The sequence below is a fragment of the Emys orbicularis genome, chromosome 18 (genome assembly GCF_028017835.1).
Source record: "Emys orbicularis isolate rEmyOrb1 chromosome 18, rEmyOrb1.hap1, whole genome shotgun sequence".
Classification (NCBI taxonomy): domain Eukaryota; kingdom Metazoa; phylum Chordata; order Testudines; family Emydidae; genus Emys; species Emys orbicularis.
Window position 1 is genome coordinate 18,617,847 of NC_088700.1, and position 23,040 is coordinate 18,640,886.

Genomic DNA, 23,040 nt, shown 5'->3' on the forward strand with positions numbered 1-23,040 from the left:
CCTGCATTGCGTAACATGTGTGTGTGTGTGTGCGTGCGTGTTTGGGGCAGGTGCTGTTTACCCCCACCCAGGCTGTGAGGACACATGGGTTTGGGCCGCCCTGTTCCCAAAGCAGAGAGGTGTTAGCAGCAAGGTGGTTCCCCCTGCCCTCCCGAGGCTGGCAGACTCCTGAGGAATTTTTCTGAGCTCAGTATGCCAAGAAAAACTATTTCAGATGGATAAACAGGACGCTCTGTCCACAGAGCAGTCATGACGCAGGCCACAGGACACCCCCCGCCCCCTTGCCTTGGGAGGCAAGCAGTACCCCCTGGAAAAGATTCAGGCCTCACGACACTGTCCTTGAGCCATTCAGACTCACTCTCTCTCATATACGCTAAGACACCCTGGCCCAAATCCTAACACCCATTAATTTAAATTGGATGTAGGTACCTAAACCCTGTGAGGATCCGAGCCCCGGGCCCTAAGTCTGGGCATCGGTCAAGCTGAACCCAGCCCAGGGAGGCTAAGATCTGTGTGTGACGCGTCCTGCAGTCTGGAGGAGCAGAGCAGTTCCCTGAACTAGCTAGAGCAGCCTCATGGGTTGCTCTGCCTTATGGCTGCCACCAAGCAATGGCTCCCCACAGGGCTTTCCAGCAGCCAAGGCACAGAGCTCCCTGGCCACACCTCTCCCTCCTCCCCTGGGCATGGCCCCTGCTGTTCTTGGTGCCAAGGGCTATGCGGGAGGGATAGCACATGGCCATTGTGTCATCTCCATCTTCTTGCAAGAAGGGAATACAGTGAGGGCTGTTTCCACCCTGGTACGGCACCAGAGCAGCTGAATGAGACTGCAGCCTAAGGCAAAATCTGGCCTCTCCGCTTCAGGTCTGGCAGAGGGAGGAGGAGCTTTTCTGTCCAGCCCCACTGCCATCTGTGGGCAGGCCCTGGGCACCCAGCTCCCTTAAGAGCACCTCCGCCCCCACCCCAACGGACAGCCCTGTTAGGCAGCCTGAGCAAAGAGGCCATGGACTGTAACTGAGGCCCTGCGTAGAGCTGTAGAGGGCGGGGGTGGCCCCAATGAAATAAGGCCAGTGCGGATTCCCAGTGCAGACGGGCTAGCCCAGTGCAGCGTGTCTGCATTGGAGGGTTTGCACAAGTCTAATGACACCAATTTCCCCAGTCCGACCACACCAACCCTCGGGCCCCTACAGAGGCTGCCTCTGGCTCCAAGGGGAGCTGCATGCGCTGGGAGGCGGGCGATGAAGCTCCTGCTGTCACTGCCCCTGCTGTGTCTGCTTTGTGGGTGGGGGACCCCCTTCTCCAGGGCTCTCAAGCCGCTTCCTGTCCTGAGCATCCAAGTCAGAAGAGAGGTTTTATTTTGCACAGTTTGCCCCGAACCTTGCTGTAAGTCCCCGGCTTGCTGTACTGTGACAAGCAGCAGAGGATCAGACAGGCTAGAGACAGTGGGGTAAGGGGGCAAAGAAAACCCTCGTCCGACGGGTATGTTCAGGTCCCGTGTCCTGTCCTCCCCACCCACGGGTGAGACACACCTTGGCAGTGGAGAAGGATCAAGGCTGTGGTTTATGATGACTTGGGCGTGGTCAGAGGGGTAGAAAGGGCTGGGTAAATGTTGCAATCCCCTGTGAAGCAAGGTCAGAATGAAACCAAGCCAGGTGCCCACAAGGAGCTGGTTTCACCGGCTGACAGAGTTAGACCCAGTCCCTGGAGCAGGAAGGCACCTCAAGTAGCTCAGATTGGGGGGGAAGCACAGGCCCCGGGCACTAGGCGTGAGAGAAAAGCCCTTTTCTAGCTTCAGGGGCAATCAGCTTCTGCGACAAAGGCCTGATCCCTGTGTCCCGCGCTGGAGCCTGGGAGTGCCTAGCGGCCACGCGTGGGCTGGGGTGCAGGGGGGCTGGTTTTTAGCACAGGCCGGTGCAATAATTACATGGGGGGGGGAATAAAAGCTTTTTCTGTTGGGTTCCCACGTTCTTGCCGGAGAAGGAACGGATCCCCCGGGGGGGACCCCGGACCGAGGGAGGGGAGTTTGAACAGCCCCCGCTCGCAGGCAGGGAGCCGCGCGGAGGGTGTGTCCCTCCCGGGGCGGAGGCTGGACGTAGGCAGGGAGTGTCTGCGACCCGCCCAGGGCTTCCCTCGGCTGGGAGGAGAGCGGCTGGTTCCTGCCCATGGAGCGGCTCGCGAGCTGAGCGCCCGAGGACTGGGAGCAGACCCGCCGCTGCGGCCCGGCCCGGAGGAAGGAGACCCCCCCCCCCCCCCGAGTCCCCCTTTTGAATTGCAAACCTCCCTGGGGGGTGAGCTGCCCCCCCCCCCCGCTGGGATCTCCCCTGCGAGCATCCAGCCCCTGTCCGCCATGGGCGATGTTATCTCCACTCACCTGGACGAGAGCCGGCGCCACTATATCTCAGGTAAGGGGTTGTGGCCCCCCCTGGGCTGGGGCTGGTCGGGGTCTAGGAGCCAGAGTCAGTTTCAAGGGGGGATCAGCTCTGCCAGCGTCTTTCCCCCCTGGCTCTCCGGAGGGGTGTGTAAAAAAGGAGCCGATTCTCGCTGGAGGAAAACTTTCTCCCCCCCCCCCCCTCCCGTAACTAGCACGATGGGGACAATGTCTGTGTTATGAGAGTTCCCAAACTTTGATCTGCCCCACTCCTTTATTAAATAATGGCGAGGAACCCCCCCTCCTAAACAGCACCCCCCACAGCCCGTGGGGGATCCCCTCAATCTGGGTTTCGTTTCCCTCCCTACAAGGGGATCATGTTTTAATGCCTTAAAACTTTTTTTTTTAAGTTCCACGTTGCAACTCTGGGTCTCTCTCTCCTCCTTTGCAGAGCTGGGAGCAGCCTCTCTCTTAAGGGGGGCGGGGAATGGGGAAATAAGGGGTCCGCCTGTCTGCCTCCCCCTGAAAGGCTTGTCTTGTGTGGTAGATGTTTGTGTTGGCTGCAGGACTAGGTGATTTGCTTCAGGAGAACAACCCTCTCCGGCCGGGGCTTCTGCTGGGTCTGTGGGCAGGGGGAAGGAAGGGGAACAGAGCTCTCTCTCTAAGGATGAGGAGGAGAAGTTTTGTCCTGGCCACATGAGCTGTTAAACCATGTTCAGCACTGATTCAAGGGGGACCCATTGGGCCCTGATCCTGCTGGTGGGCGCAGGGCTCTGCCTGTGCGGATAGGATTGCAGATCTGGACCAGTGCCAGCGATGGGTTTGCCTTTTAGTTCAGACAGGGCTCCAGGCCATCCTGCCCCTGAAACGTAGGGTGTTGGAGTCTAGAGCGGTGACAGTGCAGCTATTGATTGCATTGCCCTATATTTACTCTTGATGTTGTGGGTCTCTCAGTCTGACGTGTTTGGCCTAAAGATTCCTCTTGGACTTGGGGATCAGGATGTCTGATTAGTCCTGCCTGGAATAGCTTTTCTAAGCACGCGATTGTGGCTTCTATACAGTCGCTTTTTTGTCCAAGGAGATGGCATCTGACTGCACTGAGGATGGGGAAGGTTGGGGGGGCTAATTGGTGCCTGCAGTTACTTGATTGACCCTTATAAGTGGGGTCACTCTGCCACTGAGCACTGTGACTTGGCCTCTGTTTCGCCCTCTTTGCTTGGGACATCTCATAATTTACGAGGCAGGCATCTGAGCTCCCAAGGGCCTCTGAGTTGCAGGACTTGACCTCTGTCCCTTCCTGACACGGGCTTCAATTACAATTACTTCAGAGGCTTTTTGAAGGCGCTATTAAGCCCTTAGCTACTCCCCCGAACATCATCAGCGTTGCTTGGGACCCCCAGACTTCACCAATCAGGTTGCACTAGGAGATGCGGTTTTGATGGCCTGAAACCTAACCAACTTCTCACGCTGGAGAACCAAGATGCCTTGGAAACTTTAGACCTTAGTCTCCTCACTCCCTGGAGCAAAACTATGACTCTGCCCCCGATTTCCAGTGAAGTAGGCCCTTCATACAAAGCTACAATTAAAATGCCAGAGGAACAGCATATTGCAGCTGCATTAATATCAGGGGCTCACAACATGACTAATGTTGTTGCATTGCTGAATGCCAAAGGAATTATGACTTGTCACTTACTGTAAAGTATGGTAACGTTTCCTAGTCAGCTCCATGAATCATGGGATTTCGTGTGGGCCAAACACCATTTAAAGGGACACTGTCAGGTTTAAAACCAACGCTTCTAAAATGTCCTATAGAACAAATGACACTGTAGATTGTTAAAACCCAGGAGTGAGTAAGGTTTATTTATTAGCCTGGTCTCTTTGCAGGAAAGGAAATTATCTGGCTTCCCCCACCCTTTTCTTTTTTTTAAATGGACACTACGTTAAAATGTACTCCAATTTCAAAGATGAGTTTTAGCTCCTAAACCTACTGCTGTGTCCTCTTGCTAACTAAGTTACTACTTGTATTAAGTAGTGCCTAAAGGCCCAGTCAGGATCAAGGCTCCATTGTACTAGCTAGCATTGAGCAAATAGCCTTAAAACATGTTTTTCCTTATCTTTAAAGTCTGCACCTTCCCCTATTGTGTTAAAGACCTACACAAATTGGGGAGTGGTGTGGGGGCGTGACTGGCTATACTGACATAGAGAAGGCGCAACTTGCTGTCAGATGAGCAAAGTAACTAACAAAACCCAAAGAATTTCCAGTCTCTTGGGTAAAGGCCCCAAACTCCCTAGCCTATAGTAATTGCTGCCACAATTACTTCTTAATGCTCTATTAATGAGCTCCTCAGGAGTGTTCATGGGCCACAATCTTCTGCTGTCTTGCAACCCACCAGCACCCCCTCGTTTGCAAGTCTGATGGAGGTGCCCCAGTGCAGGATAAGCCATTCCCAAGCTCTCCCCAGTGTAGGCACACTCGGAGATCTAAACGGCTCATCAAATGTAGTGCCAAGGCCAGCTCTGAGATTCCTGCCCTCTGCTCTTTAGCATGGCTCAAGGAACACAAGCTCCAGAGATGTAGTGGATACTAACTTCCCAGTGATGAGTACAAGCTACCCCCGCTTTGCTTCTCCGCCTTACTCCAGGCAGCGTTCGGGAAGGCGGCGGTGGTGTTAATGCTAGGGACTCGGCTGAGCTGACTCCCACAGGTGCAGCAGTGCTGGTTTCACAGAGGGAAACCAGCCCTGAACACTGCCAGAACAGTCACAGCGTTTCTGTCTGTGGGGTGGGGAGCGGCACTTCAGTGTGCATGGTGAAGCCAGCCTCTCTTGGCTGATGTTAGCCGGGTACTTCTCTCCCACCCTGATGAGCTCTGGAGTCTCCTAGGCTGCACCAGCCCACGGACTGTCACAGCCTGCTGGTGCAGTGCCTCGCACAGCAGGGCCCCAACCTGACGCACGCCACTGCAGCGCCCGAGCAAACTGAAGGTGCGGCTGATTCAGGTGGCCCTTCCCCACAATCCCAATATGCTCCCCTAATCTGTAACTTCCTGCCTAGGGGTCTTCTGTTCCTAAACGAGGGGTAACACAGTGTTGCTACTGTTGGCTGGGCTCCTTGCATCCCTCCCTGTGTGCCGCCCTTCCATCTCCCTCTGTTTCAGGGGCTCCCTGCAACCCCCAGCCGTTCCCTCATGCCAGGGTCCCTCAATCTACCCCCTTGGGTTCTTAGTGCCCTCAATCTCACCTCATACCAATGCCCTGCATTCGCACCTCAGTGCGGCCAGGGGCTCTGTGTGCCCCCCATCCCCCACCATTCTTTCTCTGTCTGCCTGGGAGATACCCTGAATGGGATTAGAATCCTAGACTATCGGGGTTGGAAGGGACCTCAGGAGGTATCTAGTCCAACCCCCTGCTCAAAGTAGGACCAATCCCCAGACAGATTTTTGCCCCAGATCCCTAAATGGCCCCCTCAAGGATTGAGCTCACAACCCCTGGGTTTAGTAGGCCAATGCTCAAACCACTGAGCTATCCCTCCCCCATTGGGCCGATCAATGTTGTGAGGATGGGCAGAAATGGGATGGGGCCCTTGTTCTGCTGGAAGCAGTTAAGGGGTGCCGATAACTCGTTCTCTGATCTACAGACAGGTACTTGAAGCTGTGGCTCTGCTGGACAGATGGCAGGGCCCCCGTGTGCCCTCCATTACCCTCTTTCCGTGTTTTTCCAATTTTGCCCATTGACACCGAGCACGTTCCCCGAAATCTGGGCACTGATCAGACGCGGTGTACAACATCTGTTGTTGAGTGGCGCATAGGGCCTCACGAGCTCAGCCAGTGCTGGCATGCCTGGCCCCCTACGGCACGGTAGCACCTAGCCGCCCCACTGTGTTACGCACTGTAGAAACACAACACACTCCCTGCCCCAGAGCTTCTAAACAGCTGGGACAGACCATGAGAGGCACAGAGCGGTGAAGTGACTTGCTCAAGCAGGTCCTGGTCTAAGCACGGCTCTGTCCACCGGACCCCTGTGCTCCTGGATGCAATCTAGAGCTTTTTTATTTGTTATGTTAAAAAGGCAAGCAACGTGCCATGCCGTGCCCATGGCGTTTAGAATAGCAGGTGCTCCCTAAGGCTTGTGCACCCCCATCCCCCAGCCTTAGGAGACCTGTGCTGGGATCTGCAGGGTTAGGGACGGGTGTCATTTCAGAAAAATTCTGTGGGTAGGGAGGAGTTTGCTTTCCTGACATCCGTCTCCAACGTCTGGGGAGGGCGGGGGAAGAAAAGTGGAAGACCTCATGGAGCATACAGACCTATGAAAAGTTGGGACGTGGGGGGAAGACCAGGGTCTGGAGGGGGTGACTGGTCCCCTGGTTCGGGATCCGTTTTGCACTGATCCGGCAATGGCTGGAGGGAGCACGGTTTGCGGTAGCTGGGCCGGCGAGCGTGGGCACCCTGCCCTGCGTCTGGTTCACTCGGCTGATTCGGAAGCAGGGCCGGTCGCTCCCGTCGAGAGGCGATGGCACCGAATGCATTACGAAGCTGGGTGGGCCTTCTCCCCATCCACTCCGCGACGTCCTGGACAGCGCAAGGACGTTCCCTGTGGCGTGAGCTCACGGGTTGCTCTGGGAAGCTTTTCTAGCGGAGTCACCCATCCCCTGCCGCCACGCCTCCCGTCCTTCCAAAATAAAACAGCCGCCTGGCCTATTTTCAGGGAGGTTTTGGGGTTAGTTTCCAGGAGGCGCCTGGCATAAAAGGCCTTAGTTATTGCAGCTGTGAGCCAAGCGCCTCCCCCGAGCTCGGGGAGGTGCAGCCTGGCACGGTTTGTTTTTCATTTGGAACTCATTCCTGCCTGAGCTTCCTTCGTGCCTGAGCAAGCCCAGCCCAGAGCCTTTGCTCTCCCTCGAATGGTGGGTGTGGGCGTGCACACCTATATAGAGGGGGAAGGGAGTGAAAAGGAGACACCAGAGGCTTCGTCTACACTGCATCTCCCAGTGCAGACTCTGCTTGCACCAGGTTAACCGGATTCGTTTCAGTGGGGCCAGTCACGTCTACGCAAACACTGTGCAACGGTGCAGCTGTACTTACGGATGAATCCTAGCGTGGACCCGGCCTTAGTGGCGGTCTCGAGCCAAGGCAAAATTTTTGGAGGGGGAGCCCAGACCACGTCGGACAAACACCGAAATCTGACTCCTCGGGAGACGCCCTGGGGGAGGTTTCAGCTGGTCCTAACAGTAAAAATTGAATTAATACACTTCTTCCTTTCCCAAGGGGCCCTGGCTCGCCTTGGAGCTCAGTGAATAATTAGCTACCACTAACTTGCTTGACTAATCTTAGCCTCTTTCTGCTCCTGCCATGAAAATCAGCCAACCGGAGTGTCCTCTGCTGTGCCATGGGGAATAACTTTGTCTTCCAGGGATTGCAAACTGTTCCCTGCAAGTATCAGCTGCTTGATGGGTGCGACCAGTCATGTGGCTTCAGTTCCGTTCCCTGACTGGCTGAGCCTATTCCAGCATGTGCAGCTAAAGTTCCCCTCCTGCCCGGGAGGGTCTGGCTCCCAGGCCTGTGCCCAGACCCTGAGTTCGGTGTCCAACCCTCTACCCCTTGGCTGGCTGTGCCAGTGCTCGGTTCAAGGCCCCGTCAAACCGTCAGCTGTTCCCCTTACAGACAGCGGGTCCCACTCTCTCCCGGGACTGCCGTTCCTTTCACACGCCACAGCGCTAGAGACTTTCTGGTTGTGTAAAATGAGCCCTCACAGAGTCCCTCTGAGCACACAGAGGCCAAACCTCCTGCAACGGAGGGGGTTGGAGTCCCTTAGCAACGGCCGAGGGGATAAACACAACAGATTGGAGGGCAAAATCTTCCTGGCATAGTTCAGAGGGTGGAGAGAGGGAGAATATTGGCTGGAGGTGCCTCTCTCTTCTTCCTCCATCCCACGGGGAAAAATCCCTCCCCTGTCATTCTGCAGCACACTTCTCCCCTGTCCCAGGCTCTGCCGGGTCCTACGGCAGAGACCAGCCCTGCACACAACTGCTCATTCTCTCTAGAGTTAAAGCTTCTCTTTTCTCGTCTCATTCTGTGAAAGTCCCAGGAGGAAGCCTGTTTGCAATTAGTGGTTCTGCTTTGGCCTTTCCTGGCTTGCCAGCTTCCAGGGGGCAGGGCTTTCAGTGGGGCAGCAGAGCCGATGCCAGCTGTACCACAAACGCCCAGTTGCGCTTGGTTGAGAGCTGGACGGGGGGGGGGAGAGGGGTTTCTCTGTAGACAAAGGAAAGTCACCAGCCTATTAAAGTGGCATTGGCATAACAATAAAGTCCGCATTGGCAGGCGGGGCAAAGACTGTCTCTGTTTTTAAATCCTTGTTTTGTGGCATCTCTGGTGAGGTTTCCGAGCAGGAGTCTGGAGTGGGTCGTAGTGCCCAAGACTGGGATTTTCAAACGGGCTGAACACACGGCCCATGTCCCAAATGGGAGCTCAGCCCTGGCTGGGGTGGGAGTCCACTGGATGGCTGCTTGGTGGGGCAGCTCATGAAGCCTGCGCAAGGCAGCCGAGGAGCCACCCTCATCGGGCATCAGCCGCTTCGAAGCTGCCAGTCTCTCTGGAGCGTCCCAGTACAATTCTGAAGTGGGCCTGGACTCTGGCTCTCGGGTGTTTTGCCCTGAATTTCATGATCTGCATCATCCCAGAGCAGCTCAGCTGTCTTGGTGGTGCTTCATCGATGGAGAAGCAGAGCGTGGTCTGGGAGAGGTCCAGCTTGTGGACACCGTGCCATGCCTGCCTGAACAACACAAGCTCCAGCAAGCATCCCACCCACGGGCCTGCCAGCAAACACCAGCTCAGATTCAAACTCCTGGTCCTGAGCCATTGATGGGCCTGGCCCCAGCTACCCCCAAAGATTCCACCCCCTTAATCAGACACCAAGACACATTCCAGCAAGTGCACTCCAAGGACCGGGACTACCAGCTGCAAGGGCGAGCTCCACAGAGCAGGGGCTACACAGGGGTTCTTAAACTTTTTTTTTTTTTTTTTTTTTTTTTTTTTTTTTTTTTGCTGGAACCCCCTTTCAGAACATTTCAGGCTGTGATGACGTGCCCCCAAAGTGACGACTCCACCCCATACTGTGGCCACCCTTATTTCTGTGCTGCTGCTGGCGGCGGTGCTGCCCGGTACCTGACGTACCTCCCACCAGCAGCAGCGCAGAAGTAAGGGTGGCATGGCTTGGTATTGCTACCCTTACTTCTGCGCTGCTGCTTGCAGCGGCGCTGCCTTCCGAGCTGGGTGCCTGGCCCGCAGCCACTACTCTCGCAATCCCTCTACAATAGCCTTGTGACCCCCTTTTGGGTTGGGACCCCCAGTTTGAGAAACGCTGGTCTAGAGCATTCAGTGAAGATGAGCCCCAGCTGTGGACCCAGAGTGTGAGCTGGGATCTCGCAGTGGTCAGGGGAAAGCCATTTCACCCTGGCAATGGTGCCTGGGGTGAACCTCTAATAGATGCTTGTGGAAGGGGGCAGGGGACTGAGAGTCAGGATCTGGCTGTTACATGTGTGCCACCTTTCTATGACTCTTGGGTAAACACCCAGAGATCTGGGGTTGAGTCCGCAGTCTGAGACCTTGAGGAAGCTGCTTGAGCCCAGCCTGTGGGTCAGTGAGCGTGTGTCCCTGGAACCTAAGAATGGCCCTGCTGCAGGATCTGTCCTGGGGTCTCTTTCTTTCAGTGTTTTGTTTTTTTCCAAACCCTTGCAGACTGGCCACCTATCGGAGCAGCCAGTCAGCTGAATTAGTGAGGCTACCTGCAGGCTGGCCCCCAGCCTCCCAGGCCTTTGCGTGCGGACACCTGAGCCTCCCGAGTGAGCCACACAGCACCAGTCCCTGCTATGTGCAAGGAGTCAACCTGAGCCGTGCTACAAGAGGCGAGTCAATGGGCAGATCGGTGGCTGCAGACGGGTGGCTCGTACTGCCTCAGCCCAGTGCCCGTACCTGACGTGAGCACTGGCTTGTGTCAGCGCACAAGGGACAGCTGGCTTCTGGGGAAGGGACCAGCGATAGAAGCCTGCCAGTGGAAGTGGGGAGCAGGGGAAGTGGGCACTTCAAATCTCTCCTTCCCAGCTGCTCAGACCTTCCTGTGCTGCACCTCACCAATGCCAAGCTGCAACCATCCTGGGCTTTCACTTGGAAACGTGGCCTTCCCAGTCCCGGATTGCAGGCACAGAACCCCCAGTGCATCGGTGCACATTGGGGATTTGGTGCACCCGTGCCATCGCACGTCCACACTGGGCATTTACACGTGACCACAGGAGGTTGTGGGGAGAGCTGGTTAATGCCCTTGGGTGCTCTTGTTCTTAGATCTCTGTGCGCTTCCTGAAGCAGGGTAGGATTATCCTCCTTGTCTCAGAGAGGGGGAAACTCGGTTGCTCTCCTGCAGGGAGGCAGTGTCAGAACCCAGGTCTTTTGACTTCCCCCTCCAGTAGACTGTGGTGCCAGGGACACAACAAGCTGTGGAGCAAGAGCACTGAAGCGAGTGGTAAGGGGCTGATAAAGGGGGCGTGGCGGGACTGCACATAAACAGGCTTGTTCAATGCAGCGACCTCTTCCTCCCACCCCCCGCGTCGCAGCGAGAGGGGCCTGTTGAGACCAGCTCAGCAGGGGTGCTGAGTTGTCTCTCCTCCCAAGCCCTGCAGAAGGAGGGTCTCCCACTTCTCCCCAGGCTGCCCCATGTGGGCGGTGTGGAGGGAATTGCTGGAGGTGCTTTCTTGTCCATGGCAGGGGTGTGGTGAGGGAGAGCGGGCTGGTCCGGTGTCTCTTCTGGATGGAAGGTGCATGTTGCTACAGGTTTACGGCTGTGTCGACTGCTAAGACGATGAACCTCCCCCTCCACTAACTGGTGGTCGAGGGTCCCCTGTGAGACCGGGAACAATGGCTGGAGGGGGATGGGGGGAGGGTTGGTAATGGGAGGATGGAGCAGCAGGGCTGAGATAGTGACCGCTAAGAAAGCCCGTCGAGTCACCCTCCAGTGACTGGAGTGGCTGCTGGGACTCCAGGGCAGGGTCCTTGGGGATGGGGCCGAGGGAAAAGGAGTGGGGCAAGTCTCTGTGCCTCACTTTCTCCACCTGTAAAATGGGGGCAACCCAGCCCTTCCTTACGTCTGTTTTGGAGGCGTTAATTGTTAGCAAGGTGCTTGGAGAGCTCAGACCTGCACTATAGGAACAATGAGTTTGGGGACAGCAGGGAAAAACAATGTGGCTGCTGTCTTGTCCTAGGCATTGGTGACTGTGACACACACCCACTTTCTCTCTCTCCTAATTTCTAATAAGGGAGTCTCTCTTGGGACCCAAGGTGCCTCCCTCTCACCCGATTTCACTTCCTCTCTTGTATCCCAGCACCTTCCTCCCGGTCCATTTTAAAGCGGGCTCTTGGAGTTCCTGCTCCTCACACCTCTCTGGTCTCTCCTGACTAGGCAGAAGTTGGGAAACTTCTAAAAATGGTCAAAAAATGTAACTTTTCCCTCCTCCCCCACCCCCCGAGTTCCATCCTGCTGCATTTCCTCCTCCGGCTTTTTACAATCCCCTCTTGGCACTGGCCCTGCCATCTGCAGCCGAAACAAAGCAGGGAAGCCGTCTCCCTGCAGGAACCCTCCCCACCCTGAGCCGCCCTCCACGATGGTTGGGGCTGGGTTTGTTTAAAGCTCTAGCAGGGGAGATTACCCACTCTGTCTCAACCCGGGAGCCGCTTGCGGCCCCATCGGCGCCCAGCTGCGGCCCATGTGACATGCTCAGGGCCATACAAGCAGTATAGATATTCTGTGGATGCAGCCCACAAAACACACAGAGCATTGCGTGTGCGGTCCACAGTGGTAAATAGGTTGAGAACCACTGCTCTAAACCATAGCTTCTGTTGCAAAGAGCTCATCGGTTTAGTAGCTCCCGTTCTAAACGGCTGGTGTATGGGTGTGGGGAATCTGTTAAACTTGTGTGTGTGTGGGGGGGGGGGGGTGGGGGGGGGGAGGAGGTCTGTTGCAGGTGGTGTGTGTATGATGCCAACTTGGCTAAGGCTGGGGATTGAACTGGGGACTTCCAGTGCTGACGGCACAAACCTCTGGAGCTCGAGAACCAGGCCCTTGTATGGAGTCCTAACAAACCATGTCCAGTGGGGAAAGTCACAGAGGGACATGTCCCGTGGGCATGTCCGTACTGGAGCTCTCCTGCCCCCGTCTCACTAGCACACAGCTTGTCTCTTGGGCTTTATCTACCTGGGATGTTTAGAGTCAAGGCAAGAGGTTGCCCTCGTGATCCCACAGCCCAAGCAGTGCTGGCTGCGGTGGGAGGACAAAGAAGCAGGTGGGGTTTTTACCCCCTGACTTGACGGTTCTGATCAGGGTTAGCGGATGTGTTAGCCGAAGCCCTGTCTACACTTGCCCTCCCAGCTGCGGCTCCTGTGTAGAAGCATTGTTGCTGCAAGACAGCTTTTACTATTTCTAGTGTAGACAAGGAGATACAAGACTTCATGTGCCTGCTTGCTTTGCTCCCAGTTCTCTCATTGGCCCCAGGCTGATCCTAGGTAGCCACTCAATCTTTCATTGGGAGCTTCTAATCCCTCTTGCACCTGCCTTGGAGAAATGTGGGTGGGTCACTGGTGGGCCTTGTGCAGGGGGGTTCAGAGCACTGCATGGTGGATGCAGGGGCCTGGTTCAGGTGACAGCACTCTTCCCAGGGGCGGCTCTAGCTTTTTTGCCACCCCAAGCACGGCAGGCAGGCTGCCTTCGGCAGTACCCGCCGCCGAAGCCGCGGGACCAGCGGACCTCCCGCAGGCAGGCTGCCGAAGGCACGTGCTTGGAGCGCTGGTGCCTGGAGCCGCCGCTGCCTCTTCCTCCACTGCATTCCAATACCGCCATCCCCAAACTGCACCAACTGCCTGCGGCGTCTGTGTCCAAGCCCCATAGATTAGTGAAGAGGATCGAAAGATGGTGATTTCCTCCACGTCACAAGGTTGGAGGAGAAATCCTCTGGGCACATGCCTTCTAGCTGCTGCGCTGAGTCGCTCGTAAGAACGCAGCCTGTGCACCTTAAGGTCCATGTTCTTTAAAAGGATGGGTAATATGATACTGACGGGCAAATTGGAGGAGGGTTGCTTTAGGTAAGGAACTGAAAGCTTGTGGTTGGAATACGTAGGGCGGCAGCATGGTCTTAGGGATGTTGCACAGGGCTCACTTATTCCCAATTCTGCCACTGACTGGCTGTGGCCTTGGGCATGTCACTTTGCTCCTCTTTGTGCCTCAGTTTCACCATGTGGGGGTGTGGGTTAAGCAAGGAATGACACATGCTCACACATCTTTAAACCAGCCTGGAATCCTGGGAGGAAAGTGCTATAGAAGCAGTACTCTTCGCTTAATGTACTGCCCGGGTCTGTGAAATTGGGGTGGCCGAGGGCTCAGGTCCAGGCTGGAAATCCCACAATCAGCCTTTCCTTGTGGTAGCGTGGTGCTTCTGGCACCAACTGGAGCAGTGTGTGTGAGGGTGGGGGAATAGAGAGGACTCTCTCTCTCTCGGGGAGGGCAGGGCAACTGACTGGTCACCTGTTTCTGTGCTTATGGGAATACGTTGGAGCTCTAAGCTTCCTACCACCTGGGTGCGTGACGGGGAGAGGTCAGAGGGGTTTCTTGCCCGCAGGGCGTGGAATAAAGCGGTGTTTGCTTTCCCTGTCTCGCTTCCTCCCAGCACCCAGCTGCTGGAGTCTAGACGCTGCTCCCTGCACCAGTCAAGCCCAGGTGTGCTCCTGGGCACTTTGGGTCCCAGAGATGTTCCAGGTTCAGCTGGCAGAAGGGCTGGGGTCGTGTCCGAAGATCGTTATCGTCATCTGACTTCTCCTTCCCCCACTGTGGTGATCCCGGGGCCTCCCAGCATACATTTGGGCAGTTCTACCTCCATCTTGCTTGGGAAGGGGCCCCTTGACTCCTGAAACTTGTCTTATTGGCTTGTGTGGTGGAAACGGCCTTCTCCCCGGGAGACGTTTTTGCTGTGCCACCCGCTGCTCTTCTCAGGGTAGGGAATGAGTTTCCCGGGCCCTACGGCGCACCAGTTCCACTGCAGGGTGCTGGCTGCTGGGACCCCAGTTACCCTCCTGCTTGTGTGTCCATCAGCCAAGACTGGAGGCACTAGAAGCTTGTTTGATGCGATCTGGTTCGGTGGCCCTCTGTGCTGGGATGCTGACTCCTTGCCAGGCTCTGTAGCTGTCGATCAGTTTGACGCGGCTGGAGCCCTTTGAGCTGCTCGGCGAGGGGATGTGTTGGAAGTGCCGGGACCTGGCCCGCTGTGTGGTAGAGAAGCGGTGACTGTTTCTGCCCCATGTCTCTCTTCTCCCCTCCCCGGGGGCATCCCGTGCCCTTTGCATGCAGCTGCAGCCGCGAGTCTGTCTTCAGCCCTCTGGGCACCATGGCTCGAGCAGAGGTAGAAGCAGTCATGCAGACGGGGCTCGGGTGTCATCCGACCTTGCATAGAGGTTCGACAACGTGGTGTTGTGAGCACCTGCTCCTATTTTATACCAGCGCTGGTGCAGCAGTAGCGGTGGATCAGCAGTAGGGAGCGGGCTAGTGCAGACAAGTGTTCAAGCCCCTCCTGAGCGAATGGAGATACCCAGGTTTGGAAGCTCTCAGCCCCTTTACCCTTTGCATGGGAATTCTGTGAGCTGCATGTGCATACGCCCTTGGAGTGCCGGAGGCTCCCCACCTACTAACGAAGGGGGGTGCCCTGCCTTTGGATTGGCTGGGGCTAGCGTCTCCCCCAGCCTGTGAGGCTCTGTCTCCAACGCCTTGTTCCCTGAGTGCTGGAGTCTCTCATCTTCACGCCCTCTTGTTGTTTGGCCGCTTGGTAAACAGGCATGTCTGGGGGGAGAACTGCTTCCCGCAGCTCCTCCCTGGGCTCTCTGTACTCTGCCCCAGGGGTGATCAATTGGCAAAACGTCCCGATGGGTCAAATTCTGAGGCCAGCTACCTCCCCTCTCTGTCTGTGGGCATGGATTTTAGACAGTGCTTAGAGGAAAGGCTAAAAGGTAGTGTATGCATGTAACCTGCAGTATGCCCTGGATTTGCGCTGGCTGGAGGCCATTAGATCCAAGGTGTGGGCAGAAGGCTCCGGGCAGGAAAGAGAAATCTATCTTAGACTCCACTACAGTGAGGTGCTTGAACCTGAGGCCTGTGGATAGAAAAGTGTGTGTCAGAGACTCGTAAGCACCAGGGCCTAATAACAGCTGAAAACAGACTTGGGGCTGTTTGGTTGTCTGAATAAACTTTGTTTTTTACATGCATAAAAGTCTTTGTGGGTTTTTTTGTTTTTTTCCCCTGGCGCTGGAATGTTGGAATTGGGTTTCCTGCTGGCACAAACCAGCTCTGCAGACCAAACTTTTATATCAAGTTTTGTATTCGCCTCTCCCTTGGACTAACTCTGTGTGTGTGTGTGTGTGTGTGTGTGTGTGTGTGTGTGTGTGTGTGTGTGTGTGTGTGAGAGAGAGAGACAGAGAGAGATTGCAAAAGGCTAGATCCTTTCCTCCCTTGGGAAGAAAGAGACGCTTATGCAATGGCCGATCAGAGCTCTGATACTGCTCTCGCTTTTGTAGAAGGTATTGCCAAGACTCTAAAAATAAAGGACTTAACCTCTGTCTTGGATCCTTTGCCAGCGCTTACCTCAATGTGTCTTTGGCACACGCAGCTGGAGAACTGTTGGAACTTGTAAGAATTTGAAAGAGGAATGAAGCAGGAGGGGGGACAGACGGAAACACTGAGAGCTATGGGGAAAAAACCTGCAGAACTACCCAGGGAACTTGGCAAACCTGCTACCCATAATGCACTCCTACAGGTAGCCTGCTGTATTGAATTGCATGGGCCCATGTGATCCATTCCCTCCTCCCCTCCCCCTTGTATCAGAGAGAATTATCTCCTTGCCAAATTTCACAAGCACAAAATGGCCTCTGGGCCTGTCCCATGTAGGCGAGTGAAGCTACCATGAAACTTGGTAATAAGATGACACTCCACCGTATGGCCCTGTTGACTTAAAACGCCAGCTGCAGTTATATAACGTGTAGCAGCAGGGGCTGCAATTCGAAGCAGAAACAGCCGTACCCAGGACTGACCGGGAGGGAACATGGGAGCCTGGAACGTTCTTGTTCAGGGTTTTACTGGAGCCTGTTAACCTCCCTGGATGGGCCACTGCTGCACGGGAAGCGAGGCTCCAGGCTTTGCTCTGCACAGAGTGGCTCTTGGGTAGAAAATCAAACCGCGTGGGTGACCAGACTTCAGAGCGATTGGAGGGCTGAAAACCCCTTGGAAAGCTGGGAGGACTGGTGCGGATTCCTGCTGAGTTCAAGGCGAACGTACCGGAAGCCACACGACTGAAGTGTGCATCATCTTACCCACAAGGGAATGTCTTTTAGATTTGCAAATACTGGTTGCCATGGTATCCAGGCAGCATGGCAATGACGTGCCTCCCTCCCGCCCCTGTCCTTTTCCATCACATTCCACGTCTGTGTGGCGGGGTGAGGCTACACCACCTCTAGCCACGCTCCCCAAAAGGTACAGCAAAATAGACTCTAGGTGGGTGTACTTGACTGTGGTACCCCTAGTCCTAACGAGCCCTGGCACTCAGCTTTGGAACAGATGAATTAGGAGGATCTGAGGTAGCCAGTGACCCAGACCAAGCGGCTAGATGAAGAAGCTGCTGCTATCGACCTGATGATGTGGGCTCCCCAAAATGGCAGCTGTTCTGGTTTGGTAGCTGCTGCATAGCAGAGTTCTTTCTAGCCTTTACTATAGCAGCAGGGAATGAGGAGGGAGGCCATCAGACCTGTTTCCAAGGGAGACGTCCTTGCTGTCTTCCCACCCTTGAGTTGTTCTACACAGTTCTTGTTTCTCCTTGAATTCTCATAGACCTCACTGGGGTCTGTTCTAGCGCAAGCAGCCTGAAAATTGCTCCGCCCAGAGCTTCAATATGTAGCATGTTACAAACGTGACTATCCCATTTTTCTCTCCCTGCAACCCACTCCTTTTAAAAGCACAGTGTAGACACAAACTTGTCCTAGCTATTCTGCCACCATGGAGCATACAGAGCAAAAATCCGCTTAAAGAAACGTCTGGCCTCTAGCAAGTGAATCACACAATGGAACCTGCCTTGGTGTGGGATTCTGTTGTGCCAGGCTTTACTCTTGTTCAGATCTCCTTCATCTCTGTCCTGTACTGACCTATCAAGGCCTGGAGTCCATGTGGCCTCTCACCTCTGAAGCCTAGAGTGTGCAGAAAACCTGTCCCAGGCCTGCCTTGGTTCATCTACCTACTTTTACATCTATTGCAGTAGCACCGAAAGTTCCAAGTGAGAGCAGAGCCCTGTTGACCGAGATGCTGCAGGAACAATAGAACGGTCTGAAAAAATCCTGACAGCTTTGTCGAGATTTGCCGATTCCATGAAATCAAACCGTTTGGCGGAGATGGTTCCATTTTGCCAAAGTTCCAGTGGAAGCCAAGAAAGCTGCCTGGCCTCTGTGCAGCCCAGGTGGCTTGGGAGCCTCGCATCTGAGCTCTGGGGCTCTACTATGCAGACTACCCCAGAGCTTCCAGGGTCCATGGCTCCAGGAGAGCCCACCAGGTTGACTGTCCCAGGGCTGGGCCTCCAATCCCTTTTTCATAAAGAATTTAGGAATCTCTGAGGTTCATTCTCGGAACAAAACCAAACGTTCAAGTCCTCCATGAAATGGGATTGACTTTCTCGTCCCAGCGCTAATGGACAGTGAGGCAGTCCTTGTCCTGAGCAGACAACATAGGGAAAGGAGGAAGAGAGGTATTCTCCACACTTACAGATGGGAAACTTCTATGTCTCTGTCCTGAGCTCTCAATCTCGTTACAACAGCAGTACTCTGGGACGCTAGCAAACGGTTATGATACTGAAACTGCAGAGGTTCCTGTGCCCAATATGAAGGGATGGGATGGGGAAGCTATTTGAGAAGGACGGGGATATTTTCCTCTTCCCGCGGCAGGAGCACTAATCCGTACAGTGGGATCTCTTTAGAGTGGAAACTCCAGCTCATGCCATGAGGGGTTTTGCAAAGAAGCCGTTGTTGGAATCCTCGGACGCTATCTGAGGAATTCCACATGTCCGACTTTCCAGTTCACACATTGCTAGAACTCTCCCCAGTTGAAGGAAAGCCCTGAATGCTGTTGATGTCAAATCCTATTTTGCACATTCCTAGCTCTAACGGAGCCGCGGGAGGCAGAACACTGCACAAAACACAAGCAGTCACGCAGCAAGCCCTTCTGCAGTTCACGGGAACATCCTAAATAGCAAGCGCGGAGCTAGTTCCCAGGATCAAACCTCCTGGGACGGATGCATGTTTGTGTCTTGGGGGGGAAGTGGGTTCAGCATCTGAGATCTTCCATGCGGGTGACCGCCAGCACCGAGAATGCACATTTGCTTTTGCTGAATCTGAAACTTTTTTCCAGCAGGGCACTCTAGGTTGGGTTGAAAACCCTGTCTGAGGACTCCATACGGTTTCCAATCAATGTAGCCGTGCTAATGGACTTAATGGAGTTTCTAGCACTTCTCCCTGCTTGGGCCAAACTCTGCTTGGGATAGGGCGCTGGCTTTCGGTTGGTAGGGATCTGGGGGTCGCAGCATTGTGAAAATGACAGTTACAGCCTTGTGTAGGTTGTGAGCTTTCTGGGTATGTCTACACTGCAATCAGAGGTGTAACGGCACATGTGGACACACCTGGGCTCGTTTGATCTGGCTTGTGTGGGTATCAGTGGCAGTGAAGCAGCTTTAGCGTGGGCTGTGCAAGCCTACCCAGGACCCTGGGTACTTTGGGCATCTAGTCCATGCTGCAGACCAGGCTGTTGCTACTGGTTCCTGAGCTGGCTAGATAAAAGCGGGCTCGGGTGCGTCTACACATGCTGATTGCACTGTAGATGTACCCTTTGAGACAGGGACTTTGTACAGCAGGGTGTACAAACTCATCTTGCTACCACAATACGTAAGTGCTTAGGTCAAAACACCGCCGTGCTTTTGGGCCTTGGTCACACTTGGCAATAAACCGAAAATCCCCAAATATTGGCTGCCTGCTTTCAAGAGTGTTAAAACCCATACGAGCCTCTTGGGACCAGATCCCCAGCTGGTGTAAAATGGCATGACTCTGTTGGAGCCAATAGAAATATGCCAGTTCATATCCACTGAGGTCCTGTGATCGACTCCAAAGGCTTCTCCGTTTGTGTTTTGTCAGCCTCGTCGTGGCCTAGATCCTCCCAGTGAGGGCCAGTGCTTATGACATGTCTGCAGAAGTTCCTTTGGGAAGCATTGACAAAAGTATTGGAGAAGCCAGATTGTGCAATAGGGCGCTCGCGGGAGGGGTGGAGCTGCAGGTATTTGGAGCATCACACAGTGCAATAGAAGATGAACCAGTTGGGTCTCTGCCTGTCTGGGTTTCTTACCCTGGTCTGCTCTGTGTTGTCTCCGTCCCTCACCCCACCCCACCAGAGTTAGTCTGACTGCGTGTTCATGTGGACCCGTCTCTAACATGCCCTGTTGTGGTGCTGTGCCCTGGAATGCGCTGTGCTCTGCAAACTAGCACTCGGTGGCTGTTTGGACCATCCAGTCACAAAGCGCAACCACCCACTTTCAGCCAGTAAAGTGACTTTTTTTTTAAAGGGGCACCAACTTAAAAAGACACTCCTCAGTCTGACAATATTTGTACCTTTGTACCTACAGCTGCTAATGTTAACTTTAAAAGCAGAGGGGAAGACTGAAGGGGGGAATCCCTACCTTCATCTTGCTGGTTGGCTTCCTTCAGACTTGTGTACGTGGAGCAGCGCACTGGTTTAATTTACGATGTCCCCTTTTTTAAAGCCGTTTAGATCAACAGGTGCAAAAGGCAGTGTGAGCACGATTTGAGTTTAAACAGGACTGGTTTGGGTTTAGTTTGAAATAAGCCACTCCTACACTGACATCTGCGTGTCGAAATAACAACTTACACTGATGCAGATCTGCATGTAGACAAAGCCTTTGTATGTTTGACAATCTGTATAAAGTCAGGTCCCTTGATCACATGAGCCTTTGAGAAAGCAACAGGGTGGAGAGAAATATAAAGCAGCAAATTTGACAGAGGACACGTTTCAGGAGCCAACCCTTCATTACTCATTTACTGACTAGCTTTCAAGTTGATGCCTTTCCTTCTTAAAGTCCCACTTGTGTGTATCAACTTCAAAGTGTTTTGTGTTTTGGGGGCAGGGGCTGCGAACATACCTCGGGTGGGGAAATGCTGCTGGGGTGAGCTAAATCTGCTCCAGGTGAAGGAGTTGGTGTATTCTAGGTGGAAATTAACGGAATAAAGAGTCCGCTCTGGCAAGTCCATCTGCAGGCTGAAGGTTTGACCCTTTGGGTACTTCAGGCGTGGGGAGGGAATTTAAAGGATGATCAGGCTACCACGTAATTGTATCAGCTTAACCGCCCTCTCAGCCAGGTCTGTGCTTAAGCTAGTAAGAGGCAGCATGGTCCAGTGGTTAGGCCACTGGACTGGGAGTTAGAGCTGGATTCTGTTCCTGGTTCTGCCACGGACCCACTGTGAGATCTTAGAAGTGGTTTGCCCGTTTCTCTTCCCACCCTCTCTTAGCTACTTATATTGTACATGCCTCTGAGCAGGGGCTGTCTTTTACTATGTGTTTTGCACAGGGATAACTTAACAGGGTCCCAGTCTCCGTTCTAGCTACGAATTTCCCCCTGTCGCTGCAGCTTCAGCCAGGGTAGCAACGGTGGGACCTCTAACGTAGCCGGCAATGGTGTTTTGTCACTGTTGTCTGCTCTGAGCAGCTAGGTTATGTGATGGGCTGATAGCGCTCCCTGCTGGTGGGGCAGCATCCGCGAGAGCAAGAGAGCGAACTCAGAGGGTAATGCAGATTCAGCCAAAGGCTCCGTCTGCAGTAGGGTTAAGTACAGCTGAAAGCCCTAGGGATTGACTAGGCTTTGTTAGGACCAGGAACTCAGTTATTCTCCTGGTGTGGACAGGATCAGCAGAGTTCAACTCCAGTTTGGGGGTGGTGGGGTGAGAGCTCTTTGACCTCCCCCCTAGTGTAGATGGGGCCAAAAATGAACTCTGACTGCACCTGCATTATTCCTGGCTGCTGAGATGTAGGGCATGCCTGCCTGGCCTAAGCTCTGGGGGGGTGTTACCTGCATTCAGGTGACACTGCTGTGGTAGGATTCCTGGCACCTTGTCAGCACTTGAGTGACTCCTAACATGCTGGGCTAATCAAATTTACATGATTGGAGTGAATGAGGCACTAAAACGCATTAGACCTTGCCTATGGAGGGGCTAAATTCAGCCCCAGGTAAACAAGTGCAGCTCCTTTGGACTTCAGGCCCTTTTAGACCAAGGCTGAATCAGGCTGTAGGCCTCATAGTTGTGTTCTAACATCTGGTCTCACCCTAATGTAGACGAGGCTCAAGCACATGTATGTCAGCTCGGTGACTCTTAGCAGTAGGGTTCCCACCTGTCCAAGTTTCCCAGGATCATCCCATTTTGGGGCAGCTGTCCTGTAAGGGTTCTCCGGGCACGCTGCTTGCTGTCAGGTTTCCTGGGCTCAAGATCACCCTGGATGTCCTGGTCTCTTGGAACTCAAAGATGGCAACGCTAACTAACAGGTGGAGTCCATTGGTGATAGCACCACTGGAAGCTGAAGTGTAGATCTGTGTCCTCTGTTGACTGGCTCAATAGGATTAGTTGAGTGACTTAGGGCAGTGGCTCTCAGCCTTTCCAGACTGCTGTCCCCCTTTCAGGAGTCCGATTTGTCTTGTGTACTCCCAGTTTCACCTCACTTAAAAAACTACTTGCTTACAAAATCAGATGCAAAAATACAAAAGTGTCCCAGCCACACTGTTACTGAAAAATTGCTGACTCTCATTTTTACCAGATAATTATAAAATAAATCAATTGGAATATAAATCTTGTACTTACCTTTCAGTGTATGTAGCACAGTATAAACAAGTCAGTGTCTGTATGAAATTTAATTTGCCCTGACTTGGCTAGTGCTTTTTATGTAGCCTGTTGTAAAACTAGGCAAATATGTAGATGAGTTGATGTACCCCCTGGAAGACCTCTGCGTACCCCCAAGGGTATGTGAATCCCTGACATAGGGAATGTCTACACTGAGCCCGACCAACTACACTGCAGTTTTATGGCCCTGTAGCCCAAGTCAATTGACCTGAGCTGGCTAATAGACCTACCCAGGCATTTAAGGGTACGTCTATGTAAAGCTGCTGCTGGTGAAGCTCCAGTGGTGGGATGATTTCAGAAAGACTGCAGCGTAGACGTTGCCCGGGGCCTTGTCTAAAGGCAGGAGTTGCACCAGTTTAATCTTTAAGGCGGGTTACTTTTGTTTCTTTGTATTAATAAGAACAGTTTAAGGGCGCAGACCTATCTGTGGTGGCTGCTGATACCTGAGCAGTACCTCTTGCATAGTGACTGTTGAGATTTCGACCTGGCTTAAACCTGTTCGATTAACTTGAGCAAACTAAAGCAAACTGATGTAAAAACGGAAATAAACAGATTTAAGAGGTTGCATAAACACTTCTCACCTTTTAGTTCAAGGGCAGGAACTTCTCCATGTAGGCAAGCCCTGAGAATGCAGCTGGCTGATCTTTCCAGCATGATCGTAAATGTTTTGGTT

At 53.8% G+C, this 23,040-nt stretch overlaps 1 protein-coding gene across 1 annotated transcript in view; it reads left to right on the forward strand.

Annotated features, from left to right (window-relative positions):
- The first annotated feature begins 2,344 nt into the window (after positions 1–2,344).
- Positions 2,345–23,040, forward strand: part of NIBAN2 (niban apoptosis regulator 2) — a 93,925-nt gene continuing 73,229 nt past the window's right edge. The window contains exon 1 of the mRNA XM_065418989.1: positions 2,345–2,399. Coding sequence (XP_065275061.1) covers positions 2,345–2,399 — 55 coding nt within the window. The remainder of the gene's footprint in view (positions 2,400–23,040) is intronic.